The 15,093-nt window shown below is 55.2% G+C and overlaps 1 protein-coding gene across 1 annotated transcript in view; it reads right to left on the bottom strand.

The window, feature by feature from the left end:
- Window positions 1-417: 417 nt before the first annotated feature.
- LOC119092371 (carbonic anhydrase-related protein 10) overlaps window positions 418-15,093 on the bottom strand; it is a gene marked incomplete at its 5' end in the record, with an annotated part of 42,368 nt that continues 27,692 nt past the window's right edge. Inside the window, 9 exons of the mRNA XM_037215335.1 lie at window positions 418-1,108; window positions 2,871-2,913; window positions 4,626-4,760; window positions 5,197-5,351; window positions 5,751-5,817; window positions 6,199-6,294; window positions 7,791-7,881; window positions 8,830-8,930; window positions 11,083-11,219. Coding sequence (XP_037071230.1) covers window positions 1,086-1,108; window positions 2,871-2,913; window positions 4,626-4,760; window positions 5,197-5,351; window positions 5,751-5,817; window positions 6,199-6,294; window positions 7,791-7,881; window positions 8,830-8,930; window positions 11,083-11,219 — 848 coding nt within the window. The remainder of the gene's footprint in view (window positions 1,109-2,870; window positions 2,914-4,625; window positions 4,761-5,196; window positions 5,352-5,750; window positions 5,818-6,198; window positions 6,295-7,790; window positions 7,882-8,829; window positions 8,931-11,082; window positions 11,220-15,093) is intronic.

Here is a 15,093-nt window from a genome sequence, read left to right as displayed (position 1 = left end):
GGCCGCGCCGCGTCGCCGAGTTGTTCGTCTCTGTCGCTGTAACAGGATTGGCCCGCCCCTGTAAACTCATGCAGCGCCGGTAATGTGACGCGTGGGAAATCATCAGTGTCTCTGATTTACCGCCGGCGGTCTCGGCGCGCCGCGGCGCTTCTGATGCGGAGGTGACCTGGCGGCGGCGCAGGCCTCCGCCGTGTCTCAGACCGCGCCTCCTGGGCACATGTCGCGGCGGGTCCCGGAGGAGCCGGCCGGCCCACGTGGGACGGCTGAACAGTCGGGCTGCCTGACGGCCGACGGGAGCTGACAGCTGACGGGAGCTGACGGCCGACGGGAGCTGATAGCTGACGGGAGCTGACACCTGACGAGGAGTTCGCTGACCAGCACAGCAATAAGGCACACATGCACCCGTGTTTGCTCTATTAGTCAATCGTACATCGGGACGTGGGTGTCACTATACCAGTGCAGCAGTAGACTTATTGATTTACAAACTGCATGGCGAACAGTTTTCGGCCTGCAGGGAGCGAGGCAGAACGCACCTCGCAGCACAAGTCACATAACCAACACAACACAAATGATATGTCGTTATATCGCTAGCAACACTTAATGCCGTAACACGTGCGCACGGCCTAAAGAGGAACAGCGGCTGCCAGGTTCGCTGCAGTTGAGCTGTTCGGTGTCCCGGCACCGACGGAAGCTGTTGTCATGTGGAGTAACCAACAGTCTACACTTACAACGGGAATCTGAAACAGCACGCACGGCCCCAACCGGACGACCACTCTGCAACCGCGCCACTCTGTCCACACCAACGCAACGCGTGATATGTGTCTGCTGACGCACCGGCTGTGCTTCGAGCAGCGCCGCATCCGCGCCCGACCGGCACTGGTCGAGTCCCGCTGCCGTGCCTCTGGAGCTCAGGAGCGGCTCCGTCATCACTCGACGCCCCTCCGTCGGAGCTCAGAGGCGGCCTCGTCATCACTCGACGCCGTCCGTTCGTCGGAGAGCACGTCCCCCAGATGTGACGAGCGCTCGCCGCTCGCTGGATACAACCCCACGCGACCTACTTCCGGGGGGGGCTACTTCCGGCGTTTCTACGTGCCCAGCCATCTATTCGCTGAAACAAGGACGGGCACGTGACATCGGATCTGTTCGGCCGGTCCTGCTGACAGCCTCAGCCAGTCCCGCCCCACTCGCAGCCGGCCAGTCCCTCGCCGGTCGTACACCGGCCGACGCCCATCCCCGGTCGGCGGGAGTCCCATGTCATGCGCGAAATGAGTCCCCGGGTGTCGCCCAGACTGATCGAGTTCCGGGAGTTCCATTTCTCCCAAAACGTATCAGGGCGACCACCAAGCGTCGTGCTGGGCACGTGTAATTTGGCCTAACTCCTAGTCGGTTATCAGTCATGCTACAGTAGACGGAATGTGCAGTGTTGTTCCAATCGAAGTTAGTAAGGATTCTGTTCGATTGCAGTGAGCATCATATTCGACTTCCGTAAGAGTCCTATTCGACTTCAGTAAGCAACCTTTTTGACTTCAGTAAACGTTCTTTTCCACTCGTGAGTATTGTTAGAAGTGTGCGGAGTTCATACGGGCGAGGCCACAGATCTTTGCCCCACTCCAGCCCCGCCACCAAGCACAGCATGCAGCTCTGAGAACACGGACTGTGACATGCACCCGTCCCACTAGAGACTAGTGAGACGTTACCGGCAGTCCGCTTTCCACGCTGAGCTGCCCAGGCAAGCATCATCGCGGTGACATACAGCCCCGTCGTCCCCCAGCCTGTCCCCGTGCAGCCCCGTCGTCATCCAGCCTGTCTCCGTGCAGCCCCGTCGTCATCCAGCCTGTCCCCGTGCAGCCCCGTCGTCATCCAGCCTGTCCCGTGCAGCCCCGTCGTCATCCAGCCTGTCCCCATAAAGCCCCGTCGTCACCCAGCCTGTCCCCGTGCAGCCCCGTCGTCCCCCAGCCTGTCCCCATACAGCCCCGTCGTCACCCAGCCTGTCCCCGTGCAGCCCCTCGTCATCCAGTCCGTCATTGTGCAGCCCCGTCGTCACCCAGCCCGTCATTGTGCAGCCCCGTCGTCATCCAGCCGTCATTGTGCAGCCCCGTCGTCACCCAGCCTGTCCCCGTGCAGCCCCGTCGTCATCCAGTCCGTCATTGTGCAGCCCCGTCGTCACCCAGCCCGTCATTGTGCAGCCCCGTCGTCATCCAGCCCGTCATTGTGCAGCCCCGTCGTCACCCAGCCTGTCCCCGTGCAGCCCCGTCGTCATCCAGCCCGTCATTGTGCAGCCCCGTCGTCACCCAGCCCGCCACTGTGCAGCCCCGTCGTCATCCAGTCCGTCATTGTGCAGCCCCGTCGTCATCCAGTCGTCATTGTGCAGCCCCGTCGTCACCAGTCCGTCATTGTGCAGCCCCGTCGTCACCCAGCCGTCATTGTGCAGCCCTCGTCCCCCAGCCTGTCACCGTGCAGCCCCGTCGTCACCCAGCCTGTCACCGTGCAGCCCCGTCGTCATCCAGTCCGTCATTGTGCAGCCCCGTCGTCATCCAGTCCGTCATTGTGCAGCCCCGTCGTCACCCAGCCCGTCACTATACAGCCCCGTCCCCGTGCAGCCCCGTCGCCATGCAACCATGCCATGCCGTCTGCCGGAGCCGGCGACGGGCTCCGTTTGTCAGCCGAGCACAGGTGCCCGGGGAGACGGCGCAATTCAACGCCTCCCGCCGACCGGCATTTTCCGGCCGGGAAGCGCTCTAATGAAAATGCACGCTGCGCCGACCCGCGTCGGCGGCCGGGGGCGGCGACGGCACCGACGGCAGGTTGGGCCAGCGACGGCCGCGGCGCCTGACAGCGCGATTACAGGCCAGTCTCGGCCACCCACCCACCTGCGTAGTGTTTGTTCTGGTACATCGTCGGACATGCACCGTCCTGGAACGGAACGGAGGCGGAGCGATTAGCGAGCAAGACAGGTGCGTTCTCTACAGGGTGTGGCAGGTGAGCAGTGAACCGGCTGACACTGATAAGCCGTGTGCCAGGTGAGATAGGCAGTAAGTATGCCGGGTGAGATAGATGATAAGCATACCGGGTGAGACGGGTGAGCAGCGGGACGGACAAGACAAGTGAGCAATGTGCTGGATATCAGAGGAGAGTAATGCAACGGGTGACACCGGTGAGCGGTGTGACGAGATAAAACAGGCGAGTAGTGCGTCGAGCAAAACAGGTGAGAAGTGTGCCGGACAGGACAGGCGAGGGTGAGCCGCATTGTTCAGGTGAGCAGTGTGCCGAATACGACAGATAAGAGCGCGTCGCATTAGACAGGTGAGCAGTGTGTCGGACAGGACAGGTGATGGTGAGCCGCATTAAACAGGTGGAAAGTGCGCCGGGCAGGACAGGTAAGGGCGGGCCGCATTAGACAGGTGAGCAGTGTGTCGGACAGGGTAAGTGAGGGTGAGCAGCATTAGACATGTGAACAATGTGTCGGACAGGACAGATAAGGGCGGGCCGCATTAGACAGGTGAAAAGCGCGCCGGACAATACAGGTGAACAGTGCGCCCGGTGAGTTTGGCGTCGGGCGGCAAAAATGAGCATTGTGCCGGATACGATAGAAGGATCGTGTCCCAGATAAAGGTAGCCATGTGGGCAGCGTTACCAATAGGCATTCATTCGATCTAGTTCGAGTAAGTCGCACCCGCGATTCTTACTCTCAAGCCTGCGCATGAGGTCGATCATAACAACTGCCGACTAGTGGTCATCCTCCCTAAGGCGGGCCAAAAGCCACGCGGGTGTGGTCTCTGCTCTCAGCTGGTGACATACTTTGCACCGCCTGGTAATCTGTGCGACCACCAACGTGAGCTTCGGCCGGAGCGATCCACAGAGACAGCGATGCTGGACGCCACCCCGGGCCTCATCAACAGCATGCATCAGGGGTTGGTCCATGTCCTGTTTCTCTCACGACTGACATGCACAAGACTTTTGACGACTTCCAGTACTGCCTGCCCCGGCCAACCGAGATCGGCGCGGGGTGGGCTGACACGATCTCCGTTTGGGTTAAGGGAGGGGCTCGGGTGAGGGAGAAGCTTGGATAAAGGAAGGGGCTCAGGTTTTGGGAGGGGCTTGGGTTAAGGGAGGGACTAGGATTTAGGGATAGCCCAGCAATCACAGCCAGACGAGGCGCGGAGGTTCAGTGACTGTCCAGATCACAAAAGGCGTGGATCAGGGTCCCATTCTACCACCATTGCTTCTTCTACTTCTTGTAAATGGCTTAACATGGAGCCCTAACTGATACAAAATTAGTGTTATATACAGACGACGAACAGAGTCTCCGTTGAAGTGAGCACATCCAGTCTTCAGCTCTTGTTCTGGCTTTCATCACTCAAATTACTTCTGTTCTACAAGACATCATGAGTTTCCTGTGCTCCGTTTCAATGGTACGCCCTTTTCACCGGCAAGACGAGGTACAGCGGTGGACGCACACTGCTCCGTCCTTTTCCCTGTCGCAACCAACTTCTACTGCACCCACCGACAAATGTTGCCAGCACATAATACCTGGCACGGATCACCAGCCCCCACCCTTAGTGTACGGGGCGCAGCCGACGCGCGCGTGTCCGGTGTCGGCTGCCGCGAGCCGGCGCTCTGCTGACCTCGGCTCCCGTGAAGTCGATGTTGGTGCGCACCGGCCGGTGGTAGAGCGGCTGCGGCCGTCGGTAGTTGTCACCCAGCGGCGACTTGGTGGCGTCCGATGCCAGACTCTGGCTCAGACGGCGCAGCTGCTCCAGCTGCAACCACAGACGCGCACGTCAAGACCGTCGTGCACGCATCCACGCGCGCCCGCGGCATTCTCATGGGAGGTAAAACTCCTGAAGATGGCGGAGCTCCTGAAGACGGACGGAACTCCCAAACATTTGCATGCCGGTAGTTTCCTGAGCCATGACATGTTAAAGTGCACACGTAGCAGTACTTTCCCATCCAATGTTAATGCATATCGCAAGCCAACAAAATAGCAATCCTTCTTCCAATTTTCCAATTCAACACGCTGAACAGGCCCAGTCAAATTGCCGGGAGTCATCCAGCCTTAAATCAATGCGGCATCGCATTCCGGCGCTCTGCTTCACGTGCCGGTCGAGCCACGCGACGGCACCCGGCCCGGCATGCTGTGCCGGGCCGCGTGTCGCGTCGGAGCCGGCGATCGACCGACGCCGACAGCCGGCTCACCTGTTGCACAGTGATGTAGATCGGCTTGTTCATCAGGATCCAGGTGACCGACTCGAAGCAGGCGGGCCACGTGAGCGAGCCCTCGTAGGTAAGGTAGAATTCTGTCTGGGGCAGCAGACCGCTGATGGTGATGTTAGCCAGCTGGACGGCATCGTCTGTAGCATCGGCACCCGCCACGCGTTAACCGGCGCCCTCGTGACCGTGCAATCACGACGCCGCTGTGTCTGATCGATGGCTGCTCTTCCGGAGTCATTGATCGGGAAAGGAGACGTTTCTTCCAAACTACGGCATCACCTGCGCGCACATCGCTGTCGCTTTCAGCGTGCCAGCGACAAGACGAAAGGACGTTTCCCTCATTCGTGCTGCCTGTGCACTCCTCAAGGCACGCTCTGTCGTAGTAAAACGGCCATCCGCATCAAGGCGCAGTTACCAAGGCAGGGCGCCCGCTCAAGAGGCATGCGACGCGCCGTGCCACGGCCGGCGCTAGTACCACGAGGACATTGGTTACTCGAACAATAGCAGTTGAAACATCCGCCATCCCACACAATGCTCACTTCTGAACGGTATCGACCGGCTGGCTTCGGTGAACCGGAGTAGCTGATCATTGGGCGTCGTGCCATGCTGGGGACATAGAACGGTGCCCGAGTACAGGTCCATGCGTACACTACACGTCGCCCAAGCCATATCGACATGGTAAAGCTATCCCGGCTGAGTCGGTCTTGACAACCCCGCCGTGTTATACTGCACTGCATTCGGCAGTGCAGAAACATAAACGGCAGGACCAGAGGTGGTGGGCATTCGATAGTGACAGGGCGCCTCGGTTCGGTAAGGATGGTGGTTTAATCCTGTTCAACAGTTGATTCAGTCCTGTTCAAACAGTTAGATCCTGGTGGCTTAGAGCCGCGCGAGTCAGACAGACCAGTTATGAGCGGATGTTGAATGGCGTTTCCAAGGACCGATGTCCTGTGAAAGCCAGCACTGCTAATAATATCTGCTTTATACCTGCACAAGAATAGATACGACAACGATGCCGTGGTTCTTGGAGGACGCAACTGTCAGGTTATTGTACAGGTTGGCGTTGAAGCCCACCAGCTGGATCTGAAAGACGGCGATCGTTATTTCATTTTCTGCGTTACGTATATCCTTACAGCCTACACCTAAACATATTCGAACACTGTATATTTTGAGATCGGCACAAGCGTTACAATTCACACCACTTACGCATCAATTACTCATTAAGCATGCTAGCTGTTTATAAACACCCGTCGTTCTTATTATGGATTTCACCCATTTAATGGCTTAATATCCAGCAATCTACGTATGCGAACTGGTCCACATAAAAGATACCAACCAAAGCAGTAACGGTGACTCCCAGCAAATAGCACTGCTGAATAAGTGGTCGATAAAAATAATCCAAATGTGCTAAAAATTACACATTGCTCGGGGATTACTGTTCCTGTAAAAAATAGCATATGGCTACATGAAATATTTCATTGCTTATGGTCTCCAATTACGCATGCATGCTAAGTACTCGGGTTTCTGGAGGATGATGGAAAAACACGGCAATAGACTCCAGCTCAAATGGTTCACTGCGTTATCAAAGCGCTCGTTTGCAACTCATGCAGGCAAGGAGCAAAGAAAGAAATCCCACATAAACAGCACATATAGTGAGAAAAAGTGAGGCCGAGGAAACACCAAGCAAGTTAAAAACATGATACGTCGATGTGCGGTTTTCGAGTATCCATCATACAAGAATTCATGAGTGTGAGAGATAAATGTGTGCTTGATTATTGGTGTCCAGAAGCGAATCAAGAATTACCTAAATTTCCCGTGAACCGGCCTTGACTCAAATCTCTTGCTTTCGATGCGCCCATAATCAGATTCGATGCGATTCTTGCTTCTCGAATTAGTTAAATTAACATCGAATCAGCTTAAATCAGATTCAAGTAAAGCTGCTAATGCGCGAGAATCAGCGGTGTTAACGTCATATGGAAATGAATGGCGATGAATGCCAACATTTCTGGCAGTGATGACATAGGTGTAATGACATCTTAGGATATAACTAAAAGCATAGATGCAAGTGTTCATCAACATATATCGTAAGTGTTCAAGGCACGTGAAGAAGAACACATAGTATTTTTTGCAGCCGCTTATACCATACCGTAATGCATTTCTCCAATAAATGCAGATGTCCTTTATGCACATAAAAGGCATCGAGCATGCTTTGCCAAGTGTGACCATGTGAAACTGTAGCCTTTTTAAATGCTGCTTCGGCCGCCGGGTATGACACGTTTCCAAAAAACTGAATGGTGCAACATGTTCTTCAAGCCAGGTGGGAGGGCATTTGTGTACTTATGTACTAGAGTGCGCGTGCGCATGGGTGCACTGCGTGATATGCGCTTCAGCAAGCACTTTCGCTGCATTGCACTTTTTCCGTAGTAAAGTTACCATCCAGCGGTCCGTGTTATCACAATATGAAGACGAGTTGTCCTCAAATCCCTCTTTCTAGTTGTTCCATAGCTCAGTTACCATCGAAAGTCTCGGTTATATATCGCACACGGCCGGCACTGATGGAGCTTGTATCGAAGTCCCACCTCTGCCGGGAACGCACGACCCGATATCTGATGCTCCGAGCCGTCCGTGTTTTTCATCCCGAAATGAATGTGCGCCTCCTCCAGTTGATAGCTGAAACAGATCGCGTGCCATCGCGGCGGCTCCATTACGGGCCGCGTCGTCCCCGCAACATTTCTCACGCGGCCACGATACATCCGGGCCTGGCGACGGGCGCGCTACCGCCGGCCACGGAGCGGTGAACAGGGCAGCGGGAGCGCACGGACCGGAGCGGCATACATATCAGAGGAGCGTGCGGATCAGAGGAGGGTACAGATCAGCGGGAGCGCACGGACCGGAGCGGCATACAGATCAGAAGGGGCGTACGGATCAGAGGAGGGTACAGATCAGCGGGAGCGCACGGACCAGAGCGGCATAAAGATCAGAGGAGCGTGCGGATCAGGGGAGCGTACAGACCATTGGGGCGTACGGATCAGAGGAGCGCAGGGATCAGCGGGGCGTACAGATCAGAGGGGCATACGAATTAGAAGGGTGTTGTGGAGCAGTGGGAGTGTGGAAATCAAAGGGGTACGGATTAGAGGGGTGCACGTATCAGAGGAGCAAACAGATCAGCAGGGCATGCGGATCAGCGGGGCGTGCGGATTAGAGGAACGCAGGGACCGGCGGGAGCGCACGGATTAGAGGAACGCAGGGTTCAGGGGGTACCGATCAGAGGGGTGCACGGATCAAGCGGGGCGTAAGGATCACGGGGGGATGTTTCGGATCAGGTAAGCGCAAACGATTAGCGGAGGTGCGCGGATCAGGACAGGCATGCACCGTCATCAATGTCATCAGTCATCATATCATCGAACACTGTCATAAGTGACAACTTGGCCCAAATTCCTGTAGGGATGTCTTTTTGGAAAACCGAAAAGACTAGACTCACTAACTTGAATACCGCATGTGGCGGTGTTGGCCCTGACTGCTGTGTGGCATGAGGCAGCACTACCCCTGCCAGAAGAGCGTCGGCACATTATCGCGGCCAGCTTCCGCGGACACCGGCCGTCGCTGGCCACCACGGACCTGTAGCTGAGCGAGGCGCCGGTGATGTTGACACGCCCCCGGTGCTCCTGCGATATGTTGAACACCACCCCGTGCCCCGAGTTCTTCAGATGGCCCGATACCTGTGAGCACGTGCGCGGATCTCGTGATCGGAACATGCACGACGGTCCCGGTCCGAGGAGGGTGGGTATGATGACGTCCGCATGCTGGCCTGGGCTGGGCCAGGAGGCTGTCAGAATTACCCAGTCAGCCATCCAACCGACGGGAAAGGCTGCCACGATAATGGGCTGGACAATTAATTGCGCTATTTAGTGCAGCGCGAAGGCTGGCGTTTGACAAGTTACATCGTCTTTTCTATCACAGATAGAAAATGAAGCAGCACCACGAGGCTTTTCACCTACAGTTTGCTCGTTACGTCGGACAACACTAGGAATTTATATCATTCCGCTCTTCTCTCAGTATAGACATTGTGACTAACAATAAACAAAAAGATCATAATGGCATGGTTTAGCGCTTCCCAAGACCGCCTGAGTATCCCTCCGGCAGCTGTAAAACCGCTGTACGCATTCGCTAAGCCGGCGGCGGCGGCGGCGCCACCGGCTGCATTTTCTCACGCCCGCCGGCCACAAATTGTCTCTCGTGCCAGCCCACTCCCTCCGCCAGAGCCCAAGACGGAGCCGGAGCCGGAGCCAGAGCCGGAGCCGGAGCCGGACGATCGTCCGGAGTCGGCCTGTGATCTAGACCGGTCCCGGCGGACCGCTACCGCGATGATGCCGAGATTTGGCCGGCCGACGCGCTTGCGGTCCCTCGCCGCTCGGCCGCCGCCGCCGCCGGCGGCGGAGCAGCCTCGGAGCAGCCCCCGGGACCGGCCCGGCGGGCAATAATGCCGTAAACCGCCGGCGGCGGCGGCGGACGCGCGGCCCCCGGGGCGTCGGAGCCCCGCCGCCGGCCGTGGACGCCTGGCTGTTGGTCCACCCGGGGCGGCCCGGCCGGGGACAGTAACGCCGTCTGACCGCTGGGGAACGGGGAGACACCGCCGGCCCACTGCACAGCTAAGTGATTGGATTCCGTGCTTAGCGTTACTTTGCTTCTTCTGGGGTTGTTATGTAAGCCCATTAAGTATTGTTTGGCCTTTGGGAGACATGGTGGCATTGGGCACTGAAACAGAGCATGAGCCTAGTTGAATGTGTTCTGAGTAGAAGCCATGGCTAACACAAACAATGCTATGTGTATCTTAGGCACGAATCATGTGGATCAGCTGAAATTACCAACATGGTTTTAGTCACCGGCGAGTTCGTGGCCCGGTGCCTCGGTAATCGAACTGCTGGCATAAATAGCCGATCGTTGGGCTCTGCTGGCGACGAAATCGTCGTTTCTCGTGAACTAATATAGTCTGCCGAATGACGGAACCTTACATACGGTAATTAAATCATCATCGCCTACCCACAAAATTGCTGGTACTGATGTAATTTGAAATTGTTCTGAAACGCTCACGGTTTTGCACTTTCTTGGAAGACGGAAGGCAAAGTGTTCAACTTATAGGATGGTCCAAGGATGAGAATCTGAATGCCAGCAAATACAGCACATATCGAGGTGTATCGTGTGAGCAACAGTTAAGTACTCTTCTCTACTTTCTTTCTTCACAACTTTTTCATTTTTATAAGGTTCTGCATTATATCTGCATTTGCGTGTCGCATGTCAATAGCAAGACAAATGCATTATAACGCTTTAGCCCAGAAACAATTATGCGGTACGTTGTTGCGTCTCAATGCATTACGACACTGAAACTACAGAGGCGTGCAAAACATCACTCGCACCTCTGAAGCTACTATCACCGTCTGTTAGCATTATGTAGCACGTGTAGTCAGGCGGTCACGTTTTTCTTATTTCCTGCATGGTGATTTGATAAACATAGAGACACAGAAACTCAGGACAGATGAAACAGATGACAGAATGATAAAACAGATGAACAAACAGAAATTAGAAACAGATGAACAAACAGAAATTAGAAACAGATGAACTCAAAGGCACAGCAGCCAGCCAGCTAACCAAAATCTTCTAGTGATGAGCACCATCCAAACTGAGCCGAGCCCAGCTGGGAGAGCACGACAATAAGCGAGGCAGCTCCAGCGCCCTGCCGGCGCGCCCGACCCCCGGACCAGTCGAACGTACCCTCCTGGGGCACTGTGCGGTGGCGAAGAGCCCGGCTTCCCCCTGCGCCCCACACCGGGGCGGGTGGTGCGCCCCCACCCGGCGGACCGCCCGTTCACTGACCGTGGCCTTGTCGATGTGAACGTAGCGCAGGTGTGGATCGAACAGCAGCGACTCCGGCTCCACGTTGATGGGGGACTGACGCCTGCCATCGTGGCACATGCTCCAGTCCGGGTTGAACACGCCCCAGTAAGCCATGCCTGCGGGCAGGCCCGGTCGCGGTCGATGTCGACGCGGAGCATCAGTGGCAACCAACGCTCAACGGAAATCGATGCCGCAAACCTACGACCTTTAGGGACAGAGTTTGTATGATTTGGCACGCACGTTACACTGGGGCGCTATAACCGTCGCTTTGCGGCTGTACATACCCAAGCACACCGATCGCAAGTGCCGTCGTTTCCATACCACTCTCCACTGGCTGACGAGCCGACCCCAGCTTACCTGTCATCTTTTTGCAACAATTCGTCGACCAACACCGACCCCCTTATCGCAGGCATTCATTAAAAGTGGGGTCTTTAGAGTGCAACGGTGCTCTTTCAGCGCTTTAATGATCAATTGCCGGTCAGCAATCCCTGGATCCCCGGAAATGGTGTTTGTAGACTGCAACGGTGCTCTTTCAACGCTGTATTGATCAGTTGCCGGTCGGCGATCTCCTGATCTAGGACATCCTGAAATGAGCACGCCTGCGATCAAGCTGAGCGTCGTGTGTCGACGGCGGCGGTCTGCCGATCCGCGCTCGGGTCCGCCGAGCGCGGCTGGCGGTCGGCGGGTGGCGGAACCGGCGTCCGGAAACTGTCCGGCCCCGGCGGTACCGGCGTCCAGAGAATGTCCGGCCCCGGCGGTACCGGCGTCCAGAGAATGTCCGGCCCCGGCGGTACCGGCGTCCAGAGACTGTCCGGCCCCGGCGGTACCGGCGTCCAGAGACTGTCCGGCCCCGGCGGTACCGGCGTCCAGAGACTGTCCGGCCTCGGCGGTACCGGCGTCCAGAGACTGTCCGGCCCCGGCGGTACCGGCGTCCAGAGACTGTCCGGCCCCGGCGGTACCGGCGTCCAGAGACTGTCCGGCCCCGGCTGATCTGGCAGTGCCATGCTGGCCTGATCTGTCCTGACCTGTTCAGCACAGATGCTAACTTGAACGGTTGGTGACCGAAGTGCCGACTGCGCAGGGCTGGGATGAAGTGCCATCTGTGTAAACCAAACCATTCGCCCTTTTGTTCTCTTGTTCCATCATTAAATGTTCAGGCCAGTCACTGTCGTAATCTGCTTAGTCTCTGGTCCTGATCCGGCCAGCCACTATCGTGATCAGCTTAATCTCAGGTCTTGATCCGGCCAGTCACTGCTGCGATCAGCTCAGTGTTTGGTCCTGATCCGGCCAGCCACTATCGTGATCAGCTTTGTCTCAGGTCCTGATCCGACCAGTCAATGTTGCGATCAGCTCAGTGTCTGGTCCTGATCCGGTCAGTCACTGTCGGATCGGTCTCTGTTTTTGCCACGTCACAAAAAATGACCCGACGCGTGGATAGGAAAACTACTGATACGATACAATACAAAATGATGATAAAACCAAACGCTGTTTTTTTTGTCTCCTTTGGGCACATACTTGAGTATTTTAAAATACGTTGGGAATGACGAACTGTACACCAGCTTTCCCTAGGGTCTTCGTAACCATGTTATTTGCCTTGCGGTATACTGATCTGCATGTGGTGCGAAACCTCTTTACGGATAGCTCTATTCGCTTGCAGGAAATTAGGCATGTGCGCAAGTTTCCACAACATCGTATCTGCGCTTGCCGCTTGCACACCTGCAGCCGGGCTAGAGAATACTCGCCGGTGTCGTTTGGAGGCCACGAATACGACTGCGCCTATTCGGTCCATACGCACGGGGAGTGAGCGTGGCTTTGGTGCACGGAGCAACAAAAGCACCAGCGTCCAAAGAAGCACACGAGCGTCCAACAAACTGTTCTTTTTTCACTGTTCGAAGCATTGCTATGATAATATTCCCATTGTTTTTGCTTTTTAGGCCACTGCACTGCACAGTATCAGCAATGCTCGAACAGTGCTAGCGCAGCACCGTTGCGACACTGAGGATGATTGCCAATTACTTGTTGGTTGGTTTCCACGGAGATTTGCGACACAGATAAGAAGCAGGTGGCTTATTTTTCCTTTTTTGCCGAGTGTAGTGAGTGAGGTCGACTCCAGAATTTGAAATTACTTCCTTGAGTCGGAGAATAGACAGCATCATTTTTGGAAGGCTGAATCGAAACTGTGTCGACACAATAATTCGGATAGTCACTGTGTGTTAAATTCGGAGTCAACCCGATTGGCTGTGAGTCAGGCCTGAAATCGATTCCATTCAAGTAAGGTCAAGCACATACCCGATTGTAGGTTGGTTTTATCTACCCTCAGTTGGCGACGCAGTACATCCCTGTGTCATACCATTGACCCAAGCAGCAACGCCGTTTCCACCGAAGCAGGACAAATGGACCCATTGACTGATAATGTAACAACCCCGCGACCACACTTCACAGCATCGACATTATTCTTCACCGCAGTGTAGAAATTGGTCACCCGAAAGCTAAAGCAAATTTGGTGAGCTTGTTGGGTGCGGTTCGGGATTTATTAAAAAAAACTGTGAGGGGACCACGCTTTGTATCCCTTTGCGATGCAGGTCAATGAACAAGCCCAAGAAGGTGGATCGCGATCGCTTCATTTTTGTATCGTGGAGCCCAAAAGTATTGGCGGAAAGTAAAGTGAGCCCATACCAAACACGGGTGGGCGGGTGGGTGCTTCAAACCAGAGCAGCAGTCCGGCCAGTGGATCGCACGAGTCGCACTCGGCCACGCAAAAGCATGTAATGACAGGAGGAGCGGTACTTTAGTTTCTGGTGCGCATAGTTTTAACTTCAAAATCACCTTGCTTATTATTTGTCTCGCGTTTCAGGATCATCATGCCCCATTAGTCATGATTCCATTAGATCCCAAGAAATCATGTTGCCACCTGAGATGTGAGCTGGCATTGTTTTCGCGGCCCTTTTTGTAAAGCTCCAAGCACGCTCGGCCGCAACATTTGCACACTCGGCCGCAACGTTCGCCTCATCTGGTGTGAAAATCTTAAAATCACCTTTCACACCTCGGAACTAGGCTCGCACGACAGAATGTATGCGTTACTTTTTGAAAAAAGAAGTAGTAAAAAAAGACCTGGCGACAAAAACACATCAAAGGACTTATCGATACCTTAAGGTTTACCACAGTTTGGGACATGCTACAAACCAAACCAATGGAGTACCACCCGATTTTGGGCAGGAGATTCCAGTATTTTTTGTTGTATTTTTGAGAGCACCATTCTGCTCGGACTTCTCGCTGGCGATCGTGCGGGAGAGACGCCGGTTGAGCACAAGCTAGAACACGAACCTTCCAAAGCAAATGATATCGTGGATCTCGACATCGTCAAATGCAAGGTTTTTGTCCACTGCCTGCGTGTCAGACGAGAGACTTATACTAATCTACACCTACCCACGTACTGCGGACTAAGAAAGGATTGTCTGCTGTGGACACCAGTGACCGGCACTTCTCGAATGAATGCCCGAATATTTGTGTTACGTTAGGTCCCGCCAGAATTAATAAAGGCCACTTTTGCTTAGCTTACACTATATTGTTATAATCCCAAAGAGCTCTGCACTGTTTTAACCATCATAATATCGACATGCAATTCCAACCTGGAAGCTGATGCAGCTAGGGCAATATACTGTACTCTGCGATACCCATGAGATCGGGTCGGGAAGGACATCAAGCTTGAAGTCTGGCGGCACTGGGTGCGAGTCCCAAGGCTTGCTACTAGTCTTGCTCCACCGACGTGGGAAAAGGCAAGCTTCTATTGATCACTCAATGATCAAGGCTCGCATTGTCCCACAACTGCCTCCCATGTCAAATCCGCCGGATCCAAGACATCCGCGCCGCGCTCGTCGCAGTCACACCTGAGGTGCCGCTCGTAGCGCGCACAAGAGGCGCCACTACAAAACAATGACGCCTTAGAGTCTACTGATAGCAGCTATTAGCCGATACGTTTCCCGTGGAATG

This window comes from Pollicipes pollicipes, unplaced genomic scaffold (assembly GCF_011947565.3).
Source record: "Pollicipes pollicipes isolate AB1234 unplaced genomic scaffold, Ppol_2.1 Scaffold_3447;HRSCAF=4054_pilon_pilon_pilon, whole genome shotgun sequence".
In the NCBI taxonomy this organism is placed as follows: Eukaryota; Metazoa; Arthropoda; class Thecostraca; order Pollicipedomorpha; family Pollicipedidae; genus Pollicipes; species Pollicipes pollicipes.
The sequence above is the reverse complement of the archived record's forward strand: the minus strand, read 5'-3'. Positions and strand labels throughout refer to the sequence as shown.